Genomic DNA, 21,944 nt, shown 5'->3' on the forward strand with positions numbered 1-21,944 from the left:
GGTGCCGCTGGGAGCCGCCGGCGCCCCCTGGCGGTCAGGGCCCGGCAGCGCCGCCACCCCTGTGGCCGCCGCTGCCTCCGGTCCGCTCGCGGAGGCTGCCGGGAGGGCGGGCCGCCAGGGGGCGCCACATCCGGGACGGAGACGGCACCGCCATGGCGGCGGCGTTCAAGTAAGTGCTGGGCCCGGGTACCGCGGTCCCGCCGGAGCCGCGCCGCGGGTCCCGCCCGCGCCTCTCAGCGTCCCGGCCGTGCGGGGACCCTTCAGGGCTTTATCCCGTCACCGCTCCGGTCGCACGCGGGGAGCGGGCTCGGCGCGTCTGGGAGGGATGGGGTCGGTGCTGCGGGGCGGTGGAGCCCCCGGCGAGTGTGGGAAAGACTGAGCGAGCAGGATTTGGCCAGCCGGGAAAACGCCCGGTAAAAAGCGGAGGTCAGTGAGGCCGGAGCTGCCTGGTATCAGAATTGCGGAGTATACCGAGGTGGATCCTTAGCGATCAGCGAGTCCAGCTGCTGGCCCTGTGCAGGACACCCCCAGGAGTCACCATGTGCCTGAGGGCGTTATCCAGGCGCTTCTTGGACTCGGAGCAGTTCTGATGCTGTGACCTCTGCCCTGGGGAAGTTCCAGTGCCCAATCACCTCTACGTGACAAACGTTTTTCCTGCTCTCCAACCTAAACCTCCCCTTACACAGCTGATCGAATTATAAGGAAGTTAAAACTGTACGGAATTCAATGACTTCTCGTTTATAACTACTCGTTTTAGAATAGTAAAATGGTTTGGGTCAGAGGGGATTTTCCCAGATCATCCAGTTCCAATCCCTGTGCCACGGGCAGGGACACCTTTTGCTAGACCAGGGCGCTCAGAGCCCCATCCAGCCTGGCCTTGAACAGTTCCAGGCACAGGGCACTCACAGCTTCTCTGGGCAGGCTGTCCCAGCATCCTTGATTCTATTGCGTGGCTTAAAAGCTTCAAAACAAGTTTTAGCAAGTGCTGTTACATGAGCAATAAGATAACAGACCTTGTGTTGGGCTTATAATCCAGTGGTACAGGACCTACGCATGTGGAGCCAACAGGAGCCAATGCATGCTGGCCATTATGTTGGTGATGCCTCTGTGTGTTAATTTACATTTGGAAAACTTGCCTATTCCACTTATCTTTTTTCCACCCCTGCCCCAGAAGCACTATTTTAACAAAACTGTGAATGCTTTGTTTAAATATTGGCAACACCTTTTATAAAAGCTTTTTTTTTTACCTTAATGATCCCTGATACCCAGGTACTGTTACTAGTGTGTGATTAATAATAACATCAATTATTTCTCATCTGAAGCACTGCATGAAGCATATTTTGTAGTTTTACATTTTCTGAAAGATTCTAAGAAAAACTGAATAAATAAAAATTTTTATGCAAATTTCTGTATCTGAATGCAGTCCTTGAACTAACAGATATTTCACACAGTGTAGTAAAATTTTCCTTTTTGCATTCCTTGAAAGATGAAAGCTAGCAGTTTTTGTTCAGTGTATGTGCAGGCAGGTTCATTGTATGGAAGGAGCATTTTGGAACTGTACTTAGGAAAAACGTACAGTTTTTTCCTAACTGTAAAACTGTTACAGTTTTTCTGCAATACAGTTACAGAGCAATGAGGAAATTTTAATCTAAATTTTTTTTTAGATTAGTTTAAAATTTACTCATTGTTCTGTAACTGTATTGCAGAACAGCTTTGTCAGGCATCTTGATTCCCAGATTGTTTTTTTCCCCTGTGTCTTGCCTACTCAGGAGCTTGCATTTGAAATTCTCTTTCTATTTGTTCTAGAACTGTGGAACCATTGGAATATTACAGGAGGTTTTTGGTGAGTGAAAGATAAGATGCCTGTATAACTTCCTTGCAGTGAATTTTTTCTTGCTTGTTTCTGCTCTTCTAATTTTTCTGTATGGAAATCTGAAGCTCTGGAAATGGAAACGGAAAAAAAACCCAAAAAACCATCTGAGCAGGTGAAAAACATTTGTGCTCTTCAGAACATGTTTTTCTTTCCATCTTTCCATGGTGTTGATGCTGATCATCTTGATGGGTAAATGCTTCTGTTGGTCTTGAAAGGAGTTCAGGTTAAATTTGACCAAGATGCAGGTTTTTGCCTCTTACAAAATTATGTCATACCAGGCTTTTAGATGCTGCAAAAATTAGTAAAAGAGACTATTGCTGCTAACCATGCACACTTTAACTGAGGGGGAAGAACACTGACTTTTGTTACCCTAAATTAGTTCAGCTATTACTGAAGTTGTATTGACTTAGAAATGGATCCAGTGTTATTGCAAATTTTGGTTCTTATAATTGAACCAAAAGAGTTTGCTTTTGAAAAGCTTGAAACTGTGGTAACAATTCAGATCTAAAATGATGGAATATTGTTTCAGTTTCTAACACAAGGGTTATGTGTTGTACAGCTTCTGACTGATGGTATTTGAATGCTGTGTTTTCTTTTGGTGCAGGGTTTTTCTTTTGTTTTCTTAAGTTCACTCTAATTTTAAGAGCTCCACTAAGCAATGCAGGCAGGTAAAAACTCTGATTTTAAGTTTACCAGTGCGTGTTCATTCTTGGATGATGTTCTGAATCTAGTCTCCTGTAGTACCTACCCTTGAGACAATCAGTCTCCTGTTATATTATCTAAATAAATTTAAATGAATTTTAAAAATCAGGAGTTTTCTTTTGCAGGCTGATGACCACAAACTACTATCAGTTGATGAAAAGCAGCTAGAGTGTGACTGAGTTTTCCCTAGCATTTTTGAGAAGAGAGTATTATTTTTTATTAAGTTCTGTAGCAAAAATATTACTGTGTTATTTGATAGAGTATATTTTCTAATTTGAAGTTTGTAATTTTTCTTTAGAAAGAGAACTGTCGACCTGATGGAAGAGAGTTAGGTGAATTTCGGACAACCACTGTCAACATAGGCAAGTGCTTATGTGGAATAGTAATAATGGGGGAGGTATTATTAGTATCAGGTTATAGTGGTGACCTTAATGACTCGCTAATTGGTTTTCTTGATTCTTATATTTGGAAACCAGGAAGAGGAAGGATTTTCCTTTACAGTTTCTACAATGGTACAATGGTATCTTTGAGCACTGTTTTCAGTCCTGTTCCTGGGCTAAAGTGCACAGTGTAATTAGTCAGTTCTGCTCCTGTATGTGCAGCACAATTTAGGTGCTCTCACAAGTTTGCAGATGACACTGAACTGGGAGTGGCTGATATGCCAGAGGGGCCTCAGCAGGCTGGAGAACCTCAACCATTCTGTGTGATTGACTGTTTGATACAGAGATTCTGTCCCACTCTGGATTTGAGACTTTGCTTAGGCTGTGTTTAGTATAAAATGATTGAAGGTAAACACTCCATGAAGGTTGGATGTTATTTAGCGCCCTTTGAAGGGAAAATAGATTTTATTGAACAGTACTTTTTCTCTTCAGGTTCAATTACAACTGCAGATGGTTCTGCCCTGGTGAAGTTAGGAAATACCACAGTGATTTGTGGAGTAAAAGCGGTATGGTTGGTTTTTATCTTTATTTATTGTTAGCTGGCTTTGTGCATTTGTGTTTAGAATTGCTCGCCCTTGAAGTTATAAAAATGTGCCAGTCAGATGCAATTAGTTCTTCACCTGACTTACTTCCAGACCTGAAAGTTGATATATAATGTAATTGCATAATCCTACCTGTATAGTCTGAGAACATGTTTTTTTGTGATGCCCATTGTGTGTGGGGAAGGATGTGTACAAAACTAAAGTCATTGTTATTTCTAGATAAAAGCTCTGTAATTGAAAAGTTCCTGAACATGGATCAGTAAGTGCCCTGGGAATGAGCTGGCTGGACTATTGAATGCCTTGTAGCCCCTACTCTACTGCTGGCCTGCCATGACCTACAAGACAAATGACTGTTCATCCCTGTACTGAGTTCTTCCATAGGAAATTTACAGACAAGGACTGATTAAAAATGACTTTTGTAAATCTCATTGTCATAATAACTGGGAAGAAAACAACCATTTGTATATAGAACAGCTGAAAAATATTTTGTATGCAATTCTTCATTTTTCTCTTTTCTATTTCTCCAGGAACTTGCTGCACCTGCAGTGGATTCTGCTAATAAGGGATATATTGGTAAGTGTTTCAGTATCGATCTGAGGTTTTCTATTACTTCAGCTAAAATGTTGTGGAAATTGTAGATTTCTTAAAAGAATTAATTTGGATCAAATTTTATTACAACTCTTCAAATTAATTTCAAAATTGACATCTAGTCATCTAGAATTCCCTTTGCTTTGCTTGTGAGTTTTCTGTATACAGCTACCTTTTCGTTGCTGTTTCCAGGCTGAGCATGGAAGGAAATCTGCATCATTGTGTATATTAAGAGGGAGAAGGTACTCTATAAAAGATAGTGGCATGCATGGTTGTGCAAAGGCATGTTAACTTCTGTTTCAAGGTCCCAGTAGGCAAAAAATGTAACTGTTAAAAACTGTGAAATAAAAACTGTTTATTTCTCAGAGAACTGTAATTCCCAGTGGTACCTCCTCACTCGTGTTTGGAGGTTTTTTTGGAAATAAAATAATTCTGTGGAACTGAGAGACAAAGTCCCCTTTTCTAAGGCATCTCCCAAGTATGTTGTTTTCAGTAAGCTTGACTATGCTTAGGTTTTTTTCATGAATGTTTATGCATGTTTTTGCTTCAAGTCTAAAGCCTCAGGTTTTAATAGTTGATGGAAAGCAGACAGCATACCAGTAAAGTCAGGCAGTGGGATGGAAATGCTGCTGTTTCTTGATCTGCTGAAAAGTGCTTAATACTTGCAGAAGTGTTTGTGTGGGTCATGATAGAGAAGGATTATAAACAGAGAGTGGTAGCTAGGAGTATGGGCTTTTCCATGGAATATATAGTTCCTGAGTACAGAGAGTACTACAAGTTCTTTAATACAAACTCATGCATAACTTTATTTTTCAGGGGAGAATTAGGAAGGCTTGATTGAAAAATTCTTGGTCTTGCCTTTCATTTGAAGTATATAAAATAGTATTAATAGCATCTGTTATTTATTTTTTTATTTTTGATTACCCATTGCCTGCTTTCTTTGGTTTATGACTAATGATTCTTGCCACTTAGTTCCAAATGTGGAGCTGCCGTCCCTCTGTGCAGAGAGGTTTCGCTCTGGACCACCTGGTGAAGAAGCTCAAGCAGCGAGCCAGTTCATCGCAGATGTGATTGAAAAGTAAGAACCATCTTAGTGCTGTTAAAATACAAGCAACTCTGCAAGAGTTTTCTATTGCCTTGCTTACTCTCATTTTATTTTAGTTCACAGATGATAGTGAAAGAAGATCTGTGTATTGCCAATGGCAAGGTAAGTTCTATCTCAGAATGAAGAGGGAGATAGTAACAAGATCACAGGACCTCTACACAAGTACAAATACAGAAGGTATTTGAGGTTATAGGGGGTTTTAGTGTTGTTTTTGCTTTTCATTCCTCATAGCTTATTTTACATCCTAAGTGCAAAAGTCAAATAATAGAAATAAGTATCTGTATTTAGTGTGGCCAGAATTTTCTTACATATTGCCCCATTTACTTAGCTGATGGAATATCTCACATGTGCAAACCTTTTTTGATAGCTTGCGTGGGTCTTATACTGTGATATCATATGTCTGGACTATGATGGAAACCTTCTGGATGCCAGTGTCTTTGCTTTGTTGGCAGCATTAAAAAATGGTAAGTTTTCCTTAGAACAAGAGACATTCTGATAAGTGTTGCTTGGAGAAATGCTTTTTGAACCCTGATAAGTAGGTTCCTAGTTCATAAGACTGTTTGTTTCCTGTCATTTGAATGCAAATACAAGGTGGAAATGATGGTGGGATGCCACAGGTGTGTAACACCTCAAAACCAGGATCTTTTTCATATCCTTATTATTGCTTTCTTAAAAGACTATCTGCTATTCTGCCATGTGTTCTCTGGTGTCAGATACATGAGTCTTTCAGAAGGGGCTATGAATGAGTTTAACATCTACATCAGGGCATTATTACTTCGATAATGTATTTTGTGTAGGCAGGATGAGCTGTTGGAGGCTTTGCTTACACAAGTATTTTGTCACAACAGAATATTCCTTTCCTAGCTTAATGAATCATAGTTTGTAAAAAAATGTGTGGCCTGACTGTTTGCAGGTGTGTGGCTTATAAATGCATGAAGGCAGCAGTTTAAAGGGAAACTTACAGCAAGGCCTCGAATTGCCAGCCTTAGAATTCCCCTAGCTACTTTGCTTTTGTCTCCTTGTCACCAGCAATGTATGGGTTGTCACAGCAAGAGTTAGCTAAAGGTCAGGTTGCACTGTTTCTACAGATGCATAACATTCATGGCATGAGACTATATTCCTAATTTTTATATGTCCGGTAGACTTGGGGAATAAATACTTTTGGTTAAATATTCTAAAGTATTAGAATCTAAAGTACTAGAGTCTAAAGTATTTTAATTGTGTGGCATTTTGGAAGTAGAAAATATTTATGTGTAAGGAAAAAAGCTTCTGTTACCAAGTACAAAAATCAAATACTTCCTTGAACAGGTCATTCTAAGCTAAATACTTTCCTTGAATTCAAGATTTGTTTTTTTTAGAGAGTATGATTAATGTAGGAAAAACTATTCTGATTGATTTTCAGTGGGTTAAGATAACAGCTTAAATATTTAAGTAGTTGTCCACATCTCTAGGCCTGCTAAACCCAGCATGTTTAATATTAGACCATTGTATTTTTTTCATCTCTTCAGTGCAATTGCCATTGGTTACGATAAATGAAGAAAGTGGTTTATCAGAAGTTAATTTAAAACAGAAGAATCCTTTGATTATCAGAAAGCATCCGGTTGCCACATCATTTGCTATATTTGATGAGTAAGTTCCAAACTGTTTTGTACTTTATGGAAACAACAGTGTTTGTAAAACAAAGGAAAGACTGAAGATGCCACTGGTGATGTTTGTGCACTTCTGCCAGGGACGAGAGTGGAGCCTCAGGCAATGCTGCTCCACCAATCTTAAATCCACAGCCTCTCTCATTGAAGGGTTATCTAGTTCTGTGATGTAAGGAGTGCACAGAACAAAGTGTAGTAAAAGATAAGCTTAAAAGTACAGGGATGGGTACTGTTTTAGGTTTTTGAAGTATCTTTAAGATGAAAACGTTACCAGTGCAATTAATGTTTTAGAAGCCTGTGTAATAACTGATAGAAAAGATGGTAGTTTTTGAACAGCTTATGCCAAGGATGTAGTCAACAAAGGAAGTAGGAAGTAACAGTCCAATTAGAACAACAGAACCCCTGGATAACTGTAAACATAATGACCCAAGGTGAAGTGTAACCAGCATTCTTAAGTCATTGTTCATGTAGGAAGAGAATCTGATTATGAGAATTCAAAGTAATCACATCTGATAATTTGACTCCTCATCTGAAATTGTCTACTGGGTCTTCCTTAGGTCAAGAATGTTAAGAATGTATTCTGCTGCTATTTATAAGAAATGCAGTTATTTCAGGTGACATCCATTTGCAAAGTAGAAAGTGACAGGATACTGCTCATTGTGCTATTCAAGATTTAGGTCTGTTTGGAGATCTTGGGGGATTATGGCACATTAATGTGTACCCACAGAAATGATTAGTAGGGACCGTTCATCCAAATAACAAATGGTGTGGGGAGAGCAATAATGTCAATTGTTGACCAAGTGATTATCAAAATGCATCAGAGCAGGTCATTATTGGTACTTCAGAATGCCTCTGTTAATTGCTTTAGTACCATTTCTGCTGGGTCTGAAGTTTGATGTACACTAAGTGAGTAACGTACTAGGCAGACAGCTGTCAGTAGGGTATTATTTACACACAAATCACACATACTTACATATAGACCAAAAAGCTGCCTGGGGAAGAAGGCTTTCCATGAGTGTCTGTTGCTGTTGCATCAAACAAGTTACTGAAGTCTCCTTTTAGCTCCTAAAATTAAGTACTGAGGGGAGGTCTGCCTGTGTTGTGCGGTTTGCGTTGGTTTTATTTTTGTTTTTTAATTCTGGTTAATAGCCCTTTCAATAAAATGCTTTTCATACCCTGGCTTCCAGAGGCATTTTTCTTCTGCATAAAAGGCCTCCTTGAGTAAATGGAAGTGGTAAGTTGCTGGTTCGTGTGGCCATGGCTGAAGAGCACTGCTGCAGGGCTGCTCCTGTACATCAACAAGAGCCATGCAATGAACTGCGCATGTGACAGTATGACAGCCAGAATAACTCAATGAATCTGGTTTTGAACTATTCCCAGTCGGAGTGATGTTAGAGTTCACTGACAACAAATTGAGAACCACTTTGGTGAACTTAGCAGTGCAAATCAGTTTTGCTTTAAGGTGTCTAGTAGAAATTAGTGCAGCCTACACCTAAAACCAATGCTAGTCTTCAGTGTAACTACAATATAACAACTGCAGTCTTTCATATTCCATACTGCAAGTGGCAATTCAGCGGCATTTTCCTGGAGGACCTCGCTGTCACAAATTTATGAAACCGCTTATATGCCTATTTTCCACAGTCACAAACACATGATTATGTGGACTCTCCCACATTTTTTGGCTTTTTTCTCTTTTTTTTTTTTAATTGGTGTATTTTGGTAAGAAAACAGATAAGCTTGAGCACTAAATCCATCTACAAATATGTTGTAAGACTACAGTAAGAATTTTGCAATAACATTATTGGAGCAATGTATACCAACATATCTGCATGCATTTCTTTCACAAGCACGTTACTCATTGTTGATCCAACTGCTGAAGAAGAAGATTTAGCAACTGGAACAGTAACCATTGTAACTGATGAAGAAGGCAGACTGTGTTCCGTCCATAAACCAGGTACTTCTAAATTTACTACAAAGAAGCTTATGGGAGATGATGATGTTAGGTCAAGAAAAGATTCTGTACCTCCTTGGCTTTGTGAGATGCAGCTGCTTTATGGTAATAGTGTCTGCCTGAATAGTCATTAAATTCCCGTAGCTCTTGAAAGGAGTTTTAAGATGGTGGGTGGCATGACTAAAGTTCAAGAAGCAGTAACAGGAGAGGACTAATTCTGGGCATGTCTCCTGTTACAGCTCTTGTTTGTTTCCATTATCTCTGCCTGAAGCTAGGGCTGGGAAAGCTGTATGCTCCCCAGTGAAAGGTGGTGGTAATGACAATTGCTGTATTAATACTTGCATTTGGAAATCACAGTTAGATACACGTAACTGAAGTATAAGTAGAAAATCAAATTATTCCCTTCAATGTTTAGGTGGAAGTCCTCTTACAGGAGCCAAGCTTCAGGACTGTATCACCAGAGCAATTACAAGACACAAAGAAGTAAAGAAGCTCATAGACAAAGTAATAAAAAGTATAACACCCAAGTGAATAAAAAGAGAGCTCTTTTCAAAAATGGATTTGTAAAAATTGTATTTGTTACAGTGTTCACAAACCTTTTATACTAAATAAACAAATACCAATACTACATTTACAAAGTTCATTTTTTCTAAAATGTTTTTCACCCTCATTCTATGTACAATGTTGTTGACTGGTAAAAAATACAAGATAAAACATTCTGTTAAAAAATTAAGTGACTAGAGGAAACCAGATCCTAGCTGCTTTATAGATGAAATTTCTAAGTTCTGTACGGTTGGCTTCCAAAATCAGTTCATTTCTTTTAGTGTAATGTCAAAATTTCATTTTCCCACCAGTAATATAAAACACTAATTTTATTTTAAGCCTTTTCCTTAACAATCTGAAAAAAAAATCCCCTTCCAATCAGTTTTTTTGTGGGGGGAGGCAAGTCTCATGATTTTGGAGGGGCTGATGTGCCTCTTTTCCTTTTACTTTTTGAGTGGCTGCCTGAATGTTGATGATGCAGGTGAGCTGCTTGTGCTGCTGCCGCTGCCATAGCCATTTGATGCTGCAAGAATCGCAACTGCTGCCATGGAGGAGAAGGGAGAAAAAGCTTGTTAGTGTTGACTATAAAGCTTTCACATCAGGAAGAATGAAGAGGGGGAGAGAAAGAAAAATAAGGAAGCACCAGGTTGACAAAAGGAACACACCATGAACTGGGGCAGGGATACAGTCAAGCAGCACCAGTGGCACAGAAGCCTGCTGAGGGCACAAGCTAACATTTTACATGTGAATGTGCACAGCTTTGTTTCTTTGCCCTTTATCTTCATTGCAGTAACTGTAGTAACTCAGCAACTTCACTGAGTGTTTGGGTTACACAGTACCTTTTTAATGTGATAGCTTCTCAGTGTATGTATGCATTGTATGAATTTTCTGTATATATTACAAACATGAGACTGTGTGCTAAAAAAATGCTAAAATGTTTTCATGAAGCATCTGAATGGTAAAGGAGCTTTGCAGAGCTCTTGCTTTCATGTACTGGCTGTAGCAGTCCTACATTTGAACTTCCAGGTGCTTACATCCATGCCATTTTGAAATCTATTGGCACCTGGTATAGTATTTAGATATGTGCCACAAGCACCCCTTGAATGTCTGCAAATCAGGAAGGTGGAAGGCTTCAATGAATAAAAATAAATTCAGTGCTCCAAGCTGAGAGAACCACAGATTTCAGGTCTTGCACGATAGTCTGCCAAATACATGTTGGTTTTGTTGTTGTTTTTTTTTTTTATTTTCAATTTGCAAGACCATAACTGCATTAGTTAAAAAGAGCCCAAGAGGGCAATATTTTTGATTTTGGAGCCAAGAATTGTATTTTTAATTTAATTTTTTTTGAACACAGTCAGAGTGAAGTTGCTGGATTACTTGTATCTGTTGCTGCTGCTGCTGCAAGGCTTGTTGTTGCTGCTGTTGCAAGGCAGAAGAGAGCTGGAGTCTCTGCTGAGGAAGGCTTTGCCCAGGTCTGTTCACGGCAGAGCCAAGCTGAGACAACACTGAGAAAGGAGAAGGGGAAAGCAGGCAGGTCAAAGAGGTCAGGTTGAGTTGGTCAGGGGAGGAAGACATAGGAATACAGTGTAACAGGAAAGGGGGATCAATAGAATTAGTTTCAGAGTCAAATTTGGAACAGTGCAGAATAAAGTATACATGATATACATACTCTGTTAGTTAGAACATAATTAGATTATGAAGTGCTTGTGGAGACACAAAGGTTTCTCACACTGGATGTTAAGCACAGAGTTAAAGAAACATTCCTTAATGAAGTCTGGCATGAAGTTCCCTGCATTTTCATTTTGTCTCAAGTGTAACTTGTTTTCATGTGATACTATCAATTGATGGCACTTAACTGCCAAACAAAGCAGAGAAGTGCATGCTTTAGAAGTCGAGTATTTCTCATAGAATTCATGTCCTGATAATAAACAGTAAATCATTCTGATCTAACGTAAGACTTCCTTAAGACCAAACTTCATTTCAGTGTGAATTTATCAACATAAACACTTTGCTATAAAAGGAGGCTCAGCAAGCACATACCTGTGGCTTGAGGTTGCATAAAATTCCCTACTCCAGTCAGGTTAATTACAGCAGCTTGTTGGGCAGATAATGCCTGATCTTGATTGGATGGACCTTGGTCAGACCCCTAGCAAAAATGAAAAGCTTGATCCTTATTACCAAACTTTCGTATCAATGAATAAGCAAATAAAGCCAGCGTGAAGGCAAACTTCTGAAGTGCCATTTAAAAACATTTAATGCTACGTCATCCAGTGTGTGCCAGATACAGGCTATAGTGTAGTCACTAACAGTTGAACAAAGAGATACTGAATACCCCAGAACAGCTTTGTTTTGGCAGAAATGGTAGTGCTCCTGTTACCCAGCAGAAGTCCATGTAGTTGTCAATTTCTCTGCAGTCTAGCAGAGACTACACTTCGTGGTTGTAATCTTATGACAACTTCCTGTCCCACTCACAGCCCCAAAGTCTTCAGGGGACCCTGAGATACCCATGTGCAAAGGTCCTAATCAATCAAAGTGTGCAAAGGCTGTCACATTCCCATGTTCATATTGTGCTACACACCTTCATTTCATAAAAATACAGACCCTGCTTTTAAAATCATATTTTCAGAATGCAGTAGTTTTCACAGTAATCACTTTAAAGGAATTAGTGTAGTCTGACTTAGTGTCTCCTGAAGTCAAAGGGTGCTGAATTATGACCTCTTTTAGAACTTAAATTATGCACTGATTTGTAACATAGGGAAGTAAAGCATTATATGCACAATTTGAGAAAAACTGCACAGCTTATGAGTCGGAAAAAAGCTGGTTCAGTCCGGGAGTTCTAGTGCTTCTTTAGCGTTATATTATAATGCTACTAAGAGCTAGGAAAACCAGACCAAAGGATTGCATGTTGAGACATCATCACCTCCATGATGACTAAGAGTCACAGAACCACCATGTGGGGAAAATCCCTAAGTATGAGAGAGAACGCATATTTATATTATATTGGTAGCACAGACAATTTTTGTTGCTTTTGAGCCTAAGTTTTTTCACTAAGACTTTGAGCACATACATTCCTGTCCTTATCAAAGCTAAGGAATCTAGTGTTCATAATATCTCATTTTAGCCAACAACCCCCTCCTCTATAATGCAAGGTATGAGAGAAGTTCCTTAGGGCAGTTTAACCAATGCAGAGACTGATTTTCTCCAGAACTTTCTGCCACAAGAACTATGCTTATCAGCCTTTTTATAAATGCCCTTGATGTTCAATATCTAGAAAATAAAACTCAACAGCAGAAGGTCACATTATATTTTTTTTAGTAGTTCAACTACTGACATTCAGAGATTCAGATGCTGTGAACAAATTGCAAAGTTTCCCATTAAACCCTCCCACAATCCAGAACAAGGCCTGTGGCACAGGAGGCTATATACCATAAAAAAAAAAAAAACAGAGGCATCTTATTTATGAACAGTCTACAGTATCACAAGTGAAATTATGACAAACTTGAGCATCCAGTAGAGAGTATTTGGTAAGCAGAACACTTGTGTGTATGAGAACACAAAAGCAGAGCAGCTAGTTTTCTCACACTGCTGCATCAATGTTGGTTAGGATTTTTAAGTACTAACCTGGTGCTTGCACTTTAGGATTTTTAAGGTGCAACTGACTACTCAAAATTCGTCATTTGAAGATGGATTGGTGTCTATCGCCTTTAATTACAGGCAGCAGCAGAGCAAATCTCTTAAGATTACAGCTTTAAAGACAACTTGTATTTCATTAGGTGCAAAGAAAATTCTGCTGAACTACAGCAGAGAGTTTGTAAGCCAACTCACAGCAGTGTCAGTAACAAGTTTTTGTTTCTCTGTAATAATCCTGACTGCATTTTTTCTCTGTTCATCTGATATATCTGTTAGTTATGATAAACAAAGCACTAAGCTGGTTTTACACTACTCATACAGTGGGGCTGGCTCTCTTCATGACAGTTAGACAATGCTCAGTGGTTGTTACAGCTTTTCTACACAGGATATAAATAAAGAGTTATAACCCAGCTCCAGCCATAGCAACAGAGCCACTGCACTCTTTGCTGTTTGAGAAAAGTTTAGGAGCAAGAGTTTCCTCCCCCTCTGCTTCAGATCTATGGGGTAATAGCTCATTTACTTGTGGAAATGGGGAGAAAAGGAGAAACTCTTTCATCGACACACTCCAGACTGAGGGCTGTTAGCCCACACCAATTCTCCCTGCTGCTGAGGACTACAGGTTGTAGGCTGCTGAGATTGCTGCTGTGGAGAAAACTGAGACAGCTGCTGCTGAAGTGGGTTAAAAATAAGTGAACCACCTGGAAGCTGTTGAAGACTAAAAACAAAAGGCATAATTCAATCAAACTGCTGAGTTTCCTACTGTTCTAGGATGAAGACTGTATTGATAGTGGTGTACTTCCCAGAGGCTGGATTTTTGTTTGGTAATGCCTTTAAAGTCAATCAATTTACAATTGTTGCTGTTTCTGAAAAAAGCTCATGCTCTGAAAACAAACTTGCATGATCTGACAGAAAGGTATTTCCAAAGGAAAATATATTTAAATTATTTTAATTAAAATGGCAGATAGTGTACTGATACTGGAAAGATAAATGCCAGTCTTCAACAGCACTGTATATAATTTCCACTTTCAGAATATTCCACTGAATTTTAATAGATAGTGAAACGGCCTTGATTCCTCTCCCTTACCCCAGCTTTAATTGCAGTTATTTCAGCTGAATTGTTCTTGGTTTATATGAGTGGCAGAGCTAGCTTGAAAGAATGTCCTTCAACCTGGAATCACTCAAATACAAGCATTTAATTGTATAGAAGAGCTCTATTCTGGCATAACTGCCTCCTGTGCACTGCCTCCTGTGCACAGTCCTCCTTTTCCACCCTTCTGGAGTGTACAGGAGTGGGAAGAGGAAGTAGCAAAGCTGGTAGTAATTTTTTGAAGCATGGTGCAATCTATGTGGAACACTGAAGCTGTAATTCTGAACCTGCATCTGGCAGCTGACTTCAAGGTCCAGGAACTCTGCCCAGTTCCACAAACAACCCCTGCTCTGCTTTTAAATGCAACTCTGACATAATAAACATCTGCTCATATTTGTATTTGTATGTATGCTTAGTGCAAATAAAGCATTTACAGACCTTCTAAACTCCCTATCTTACATGAACTTCCATTTCTCAAAACTCTTTAAACCTATTACTGCACCTACCTGTGCATGCTGAGCTTGGCCTTTAGGCATTCTGTGTGTAACTGTGTAACCTCCGAGTGATTCTACTACACTGTTTTGTACAGTATAATTGTAACTTTAGTCTGTGATCTGCAATGAAACCTTAGGCAAATGCTGAAAGATTGTATTTTAGGGTTAATCTTTTAAATTCAAATGTCAGCATCTTTATATTGTTACTGAGAATTATTTGCTTTTTTCTGAGCTAGGAATGTAACTTCCACCTTGTATGTCTATGGAGATCTCTTTTCTCTTATTCTAAGCCTTTTAAATAAGCAATTAAGATTTGCAGTAAATGGTCTGACCAACTGGCTCCAAAGATCTGTGTGGGGCAGTGCAGTAAGCAGCACTAAGCAGGTCTCTACAGAAAGATAAGAAATTATCATTATTATTGTGTCCAAGTATATCAATTACCTGTAGAAGATTTAAGGGCCGAAGATTTGATGTATTTTTCAAACCAAATGGGCTGCCTGTTAAAGAAAACATCTTTTTATTAGTAGTGAGTCTTTACTCAGTTCTGTTTGTGTTTTGCAGTACACCTTTCCACTGGGACTATTTTTAAATATCTGGAAGTTGGAAAACTGGCAAGTGTAAATTGAATGTAAACTTAATACTAAGTTTATACTAGTACAAGTATAATAAAAGTGTAATACTGGCAAGTGTAAATTAAGTGTAAACTTAATACAATGCTGCATTTTCCGTAATGCAGCTCATGGTCATTCAGACTCAAAGTGCGCAAGAACTGATTAAATGGAAAGAAATCTGTATCTCTACATTAACATTATACCCTGTGACCTATAACCTGTTCATGCATTTACACAAAGGTGATTGTGGAGAACACCACAGCAGTTATTTTTCAGTGATCCTTCTGCCTTTTAAAAGCTTTACTGTTTTTACAGTAAATCCAAAGAAGTCCAAGGGCTCAATGAAGTAATACACTCTTACCAATCTTTAACAGAAAACAATCCCACCCCAGATCTGAGCAACACTCCAGTAAGACAGCAGCTATCAAACAGAAGCCCTGGAGGTCTTGCACAATTCACTACTTGCATCTGTTGTGTGGGTGACAGCACAGCATGTACAAATCTGTGACACCTAACTGGTAGAAGTTGATAGTGCTTGAAAGGACAGAAGTAGACTAAAAGCGATCCTCATGAACTGAAGAAATGGTCCAAAACTCAGTAACACTGATTTAAAAAAAGACAAATGACCAAGTACAAAATTGTAACTACCTTTGTGTCTATACAGCAAGAAAGGACACGAGAAGTTACAGGAGGTCACAAACATATTCAAATCATCCATATCACAAACTACAGAGCACACAAAAGAAAAGAACCTCTTCACACAGTTTACATTTATAAAATTCACTGTCACAAGATGCTGTAGAGATTCTGAAAATATACATGGGTTCAAAAACCAATTAGATAAATCCACAGACTAGAAATCTAGCACAGGATATTAAGCACAAAGATCCATGTGGATATTCTTCAGCTGAGAAAGTCTCAAAGCTGTAGATTGCCAGAAGAGGTACAGTTGTAGACAAGGGATGTTTAATTTCACACTTTTGCCTCATCTCAAACATTCTCTTCAGTATCCTCTAATGGCAACTGTCAGAGACAGAATATAAACTGGATGGATTTTTGGCCTAAACCAGTAAAAGCCATTCTTATGTTAAGGTAATGCTGTTGCAAAAAATACAGATAAAAAATAGGCAGACCTCATTTGGGGAAATGTTAACAGGAATGTTGTGAAAGAGATGAGATGCATTTATTCTGCTGTGCTCCACAGTGGTAAATCAGCCAAGCTCAGGCTTGTGTCCCGTTTTGGTTATCACATTTTAAGAAGGATGTAAGCAAATTGGACAGTCTAGAAAAGAGTGACAGGATTATGAAAGGTTTGAAAAATACGACCTATCAGAAAAAGACAAATGTGGGACATGACAGCACGTTTGATACTCAGAAGGTAAAGAGAAAGAGTGAACAACTATTTTTCACATCTGAAGGATATAGGAGGAAAAAAAAATTGCAGTTCAGGAGATGCACTGTAATTAGAAGGAAACATTTTGCATGGATAATGAGCCACTCCAGACAGCTACTGAGGAAGACTGGAATCTTCTTCAGTGAAGATATTTAAATACAGTTTATATAAACATTGGTTCAGTATGGTTTAGACAGATTTAACTCTTAGCATATGGGATGGATATCTTGAAGTCTTCTACTGTTCTCATTCTATAACCATACATTAGACTTTTTTTTTATTATATGTTCAGAAAAAATAAACTGATAATTTAAATTGTGCTTTTAAGATTTATATAGTTGCATTTGGAGACAATAAGGAACTACTTAATTGTTGTATAAGAATAAAATAGTACCAGGGATAGAATAAAATGCCCCACACATTTAGAAAGTGAGGCCTCTTTCTAATTTCAATCATGCCTTTTTTCTGGCAGTTATATTTATCAAAATTTTATTTAAATTTGGAGTTTCTCTCGAACTTCTTACTGAGTGCACCAAACAATCCAGGTTTTGACTGTGTATCCCCAGCCTAGCTCACCAAAAACCAGCTTCAGACAATCTCCAACACAGCCTACACCTTGAATACAAAAACATGTATGTTGTTCCTGAGCTCCAGCCATCAAATGCACAACCTCTTCACACAAAGGCCACTTCAGTCCACTTTTCTCACAAAATGTTTTCACACTGTCCCTGTCTGAAGGGTGGCTTTTCAGTCACACTGACCTGCTTGGGAGGCAGATTGCATTGCAGCGGGCAGCGCACTTGGTACCAGACCTCCTGGGGGTAAAATGCCACTCAGATTTATACCTGCAGGGGCTATGGCACCAGTGTTGCACCCCAACATAGGGTTTGAACCACTCATCAGTGACTGTGCTCCACTGTGGAAGAGGAAAGACAACACATCAAACCCAAGTGGCACAAGTAAGTCTGAATAACTAAATGGTTGCTCTCTGTTTCATGGCAAGTAAATCAGTAGCTTCCTGTAAATTATGGGACTATGGATAAAGCATCAATGCAGCTTAAAAAAGAAATTTGCCTAGAGCATAACATATTTCATATTATGAGCACATACTGGGTTTTTTCTTCTTTGATATCAACTGTTAAAAATAAACCTCAAGTGGTCCTTTCATTCTAGAAATACTAAAAGGTCAACAGTCTTCAAAATGGCTGTACTATCGTAAAAGGAACAGGTTTGCTTTTTCTTTTTTCCCTATAAAAAAAAGTTCAATTTATCAACAGTGACCAGCTGCTCAACACCTTAGCTGGGTAATTTGAATGTCTGATACCTGCATTGAAGCACACTATGTATCTTACACTGACCATTGTAATTGCAGAATTTTCCTTAGTCTAAAAAACAGTTCATGTTACACCATACCATCTTCTCTTGACAGCATTTATTATTTTCTTTAAACCACAAAATGAGTTTTAAGGATCAAAGAGTATTTCACCTCAATGCTTTTTCAAATTGATAGAAACAAATCTGTTCCCATTTCTTATTTAGATTGGTCTGTATATGATATTCTACTTCCCCTCTGATTAATAAAAAGTTTTCAAACTTACAGAGCAAAACCTCAGAAATCACTTAAATTGAGATAAAGCTTTCAGAAATGAACCTATACGACTCCACAAAGATGAAAGCAATAAAGGCCTTTCTTAATAGATCTTTTCAATAATCTAATAGCAGATGACTTCTATCTGAGAAATACAAATAGTTTCTAGTGGCTCTTCACTTTGTAATTACAAAGTGAGTGATCTTTTTTGTACTGCAGATCCTGAAAAATATTTACCCTAATGGATGGTGGACAGACCTGGACCACAGCCCCTCCCACCAACCAACCAACCAACCCCCATGGTAAATTAGGAAACCATCATAACAAAAGACTTACCACACAGAGCCCACTACATTGATGAAGTTAAGTCCTGCGGGGTTTGCCATGACCTGGGTGGAGGTTGTTCCTGTAGTAATGGATGTTACCATGGTGGAAAGAGGAATGGTCATTACAGGCAGTGCCTGGCTCAGAGACATTTGCTGCTGAGCAAACGGGGTTAACAAAGTGGGCTGAGGGGTGAAGCCTGAATCTTGGGGAGTAGGGGTGGCAGAAAGGGTAATAGGAGTTGAGCTCTGAGCATCAGAAGGGTGTGGGGTCGATGAAGGGGTGTTGGTTGGAGTAGGAGTAGATGGTTTAGGAGTTCCAGACCCTGCTCATTGAGAAAAATAAAAAGTGCTAGTTTGTTATAAAAGGCCAGTCCTTTTTGTATAAGGTTAATGGAATCTTACTTAGCATTGACAATTTCTTCTGGTTTTTAGATTGCAAGAGTTAATTTCTACATGACAAGTGTTGCAGCACACACTCATTGTTAAGGATGCAGTATAATCACAAAGAAAATCCATTCTCCATGCTTCATTCCTTGTGGCATACACCAATTTCTATTTTCCTTTAAGGCTTCCATAATCTATCACACATCAAGGGATTAATTCTATTCAGGAATACTTAAAATAATTTCTTAGTTACCATTTTAACCTAATTAATGTTTGTCCTAAACTGTTAAACAAATAGTATCCATGTACTGCCTGCACAATAGACTGTGTTAAAAACTTATAATGGAAAACAAGAGTCAGCAAGATCATGTACAATTTCAATGATCATGGGGCTGATCTAAATTTCATCAGATAGTCAAACTGCAATTTTCCAAGCATTGATCAAACAAAAAGCAACTATCTAATATTTAAGAACCATAGAAGAGGATAATACTGCATCTTTAAAAGCTACTGTGTAATTCTCTCTACTTAAATGTAACACATACAGCTGTATTTGTTGTGGATGCAGTAGGCAAAGTCTATCAATAGAAAAATGAAACAAAACCCCCAAAAAGCATGAGCTGTTTGTTTTTTTTTTCTTTTTTTTTTAGCTTTTATGTCCTGCAGAAAAAAAGGAAATAAATATGAATGGTGACCAGAGCCTTAAAGTAACTGTGTGCAGCAGATTTACACAATTCATAACACTAACATAAATCCAGACTCAATATTTTGGAAGAAAACTTAAGTTTTCTTTTTTATCTAGTGCAAAACAAGAAGGCACAAAAGTTACACTTTTTAAGCTACCCAGATTTTAAATTATTTAATGCAAAAAGCATATTATAATACCATGCAGGATACTGGAATGTGCAGTATACAATTATTCATAAAAAAATTGAGAAGCTGCAGCTGTGGTTCCCTCTTTGTACAGATCTGTTCACGATATGGCTCAAGACACATACATGTTTTAGAAAACATTTATGATCTACAGCTAAGATTACAATGATCCTGTCAGTGTTAATGAAAATATGTTAACTAGGATGTCCCTTCTGATTGAAATTTGCATTTTTACACCTGAGAATATGGTGCTATCATCAGCAGCATCACCACCACACTTGCAATCAGCAATGATTTGTAAAACAGTGTAGGAGTGTTTTTAAAAAATCATCTTATCGTTTATTGTATCATCACCTCGGGACTGATCAGATTATATACATACACAGATACACAACTGCACCAGCTCCTATAACATTTAAAAAACCAGATGCTTAAATAATGTAAAGGCAAATTGATCTAACATACTGTTTTTACACTGGAGGAAAAAAATCTACACTTTGGAATTTCTCTCATCACATCATCTACCAGCCTTTCATATATGAGGAGATCATGCTAATTGCAGAAAATGTATTAAAACGTATACACAGAGGGTGCATACATATATATACAGAAAACGAACACAGTTACAATAAACATAAAATACATACAGTGAACAAGAGACCTGCCTAAAGCTGCACAACTTATACAATTTAGGGTACACTGTACACTTAAGTTTCATCATTCCACAGGTTAAGAAGTTTATCTCAGGAAGCATTTATGCAAAAGCCTAAGATTTAATGGAGAATTTAGGTCGTGACTCACTTTGTGAAGAGCTCGCAGGAGACATGGCAGCTGGAGAGAGCATGCTAACTTGATTAAGATCCATAGATTGTTTCCGAGAAAGACCAGGAGGCTTAGAAGGAGGAGGTGGAGTTGGGGATTTTAGATGGCCACTTGACTGTTGTGAACTAAAAATATTACCTGAAAAAGCATAATTAAAATACATTACTATTCTATGAGTACATGTTAACTTGAATATTAGTATAGACTTTTGTGAGCAACATAATCAGAAATTTAAAAAAACAAACAAAAAGCCCCATGCTCTTCTCACAGATAAAATTCTGGTATTTTTAAATTAAATCTTAACTAAAGGGATATCCTTTCATTTTACAACAGGCAGGTCATGTTAAAATTAGATGTTTGAGTCAAAAAATAATTACCTGAAGAGCTACTTCCTGAACTTGAAGGTAATTTGATAGGAGGAGGTCGGTGTTTTACACCTTTCCCCAGTACTGAAGACTGAACAGAGCCTGATACACTTTCTGGCTGCTGGGAGGAAAGAGAAATTAACACTACCACAGCAATGACAAAAGTTTTCACATAGCTGACAGAAAAGACAATTCAACTGATTTGTATGAAGCCTTCTCGAACTATGACAATATTCCTTTCAGCCATTTCAGATGCTTATGCATTTATTTAAAAAAAATAACCTATGATGAACTCTCGTTAGATAAAGTCTTTACCATCAAGAAGCAGCATGAAAGTGCTAGTAAAAATTTAAAATGAGCGAAGAAATAAGTAATATAATTAAAGAGTTTCACCTTTCTCCATAATTCCAGAATTTTTTGTACTTTTCACAAACACAAAAGTGATGAATATACTTGAAATAATAAAACATTTAGGTTTTACTTGAAAAATGACATCATTTAATTAATTCATTCTCTATATACCTGCCATTTTCAACCAAGACAGACTTAAAGATCAGGATCAGAATTCTTTATTCTGGGAGCAGGATTTCAAATAAATTTAGGAAAATCTTGAATGCAGAGAAATCAAGACGCATTTCCCCACTGGCTTCAGTGGGACCAGAACTTCATACTCTTAGAGGGAAGATACAGCCTTTTTGTTTGCTCTTGTATCCTAATCATCAGGTTGTCTGAACATGTATCTGCTTCACCTATTTGAGTCTGTAGTTCTCAGTCACTCACAACAGACCCTAAAGCCATAATTCCAATAGCTGACACTGTCTAAAGACTCAACAGTGAAACACATTCAGTTATATTCTATGTGGTTTTACCTTATAGCAGATATCCATAAATTACAGTACTGTTTAACAAACATACAGTTTGCAAACTGCTGAAACTAGGAAATGAGGCTGGCAATTTAGTGAATGGAATATGTCAATACTG

At 38.3% G+C, this 21,944-nt stretch overlaps 2 protein-coding genes across 11 annotated transcripts in view; one reads left to right on the forward strand and one right to left on the reverse strand.

Annotated features, from left to right (window-relative positions):
* Positions 1-136: 136 nt before the first annotated feature.
* On the forward strand, positions 137-9,475 carry EXOSC8 (exosome component 8). Its single transcript, XM_066544926.1, has 11 exons — positions 137-169; positions 1,807-1,843; positions 2,874-2,937; positions 3,448-3,521; positions 4,085-4,130; positions 5,118-5,223; positions 5,307-5,352; positions 5,618-5,714; positions 6,759-6,879; positions 8,744-8,850; positions 9,263-9,475. The coding sequence occupies exons 1-11, from the start codon at positions 153-155 to the stop codon at positions 9,376-9,378; spliced, it is 831 nt and encodes a 276-aa protein (XP_066401023.1). The 5' UTR covers positions 137-152; the 3' UTR covers positions 9,379-9,475.
* Positions 9,404-21,944, reverse strand: part of SUPT20H (SPT20 homolog, SAGA complex component) — a 29,963-nt gene continuing 17,422 nt past the window's right edge. For 2 of the 10 annotated variants that reach the window (XM_066544921.1, XM_066544918.1), the window contains exons 17-24: positions 20,976-21,081; positions 20,578-20,736; positions 18,530-18,842; positions 17,367-17,521; positions 15,043-15,098; positions 11,431-11,536; positions 10,768-10,895; positions 9,404-9,931 (exon numbers count right to left, since the gene is read on the reverse strand). In XM_066544921.1, coding sequence (XP_066401018.1) covers positions 9,797-9,931; positions 10,768-10,895; positions 11,431-11,536; positions 15,043-15,098; positions 17,367-17,521; positions 18,530-18,842; positions 20,578-20,736; positions 20,976-21,081 — 1,158 coding nt within the window. In that variant the 3' untranslated portion in view covers positions 9,404-9,796. Of the gene's footprint in view, positions 9,932-10,767; positions 10,896-11,430; positions 11,537-15,042; positions 15,099-16,345; positions 16,495-17,366; positions 17,522-18,529; positions 18,843-20,577; positions 20,737-20,975; positions 21,085-21,944 lie in introns of those variants that run through there. The other 8 variants (XM_066544919.1, XM_066544917.1, XM_066544924.1 and 5 more) reach the window with 7 other exon arrangements.

This window comes from Molothrus aeneus, chromosome 2 (genome assembly GCF_037042795.1).
Source record: "Molothrus aeneus isolate 106 chromosome 2, BPBGC_Maene_1.0, whole genome shotgun sequence".
Lineage (NCBI taxonomy): Eukaryota > Metazoa > Chordata > Aves > Passeriformes > Icteridae > Molothrus > Molothrus aeneus.

Coding starts and splice junctions, on each gene's coding strand:
- EXOSC8 (XM_066544926.1), top strand. Junction 1,844..2,873: donor AATATTACAGGAGGTTTTTG/GTGAGTGAAAGA, acceptor ATTTTTCTTTAG/AAAGAGAACTGTCGACCTGA. Junction 8,851..9,262: donor GTGTTCCGTCCATAAACCAG/GTACTTCTAAAT, acceptor TTCAATGTTTAG/GTGGAAGTCCTCTTACAGGA.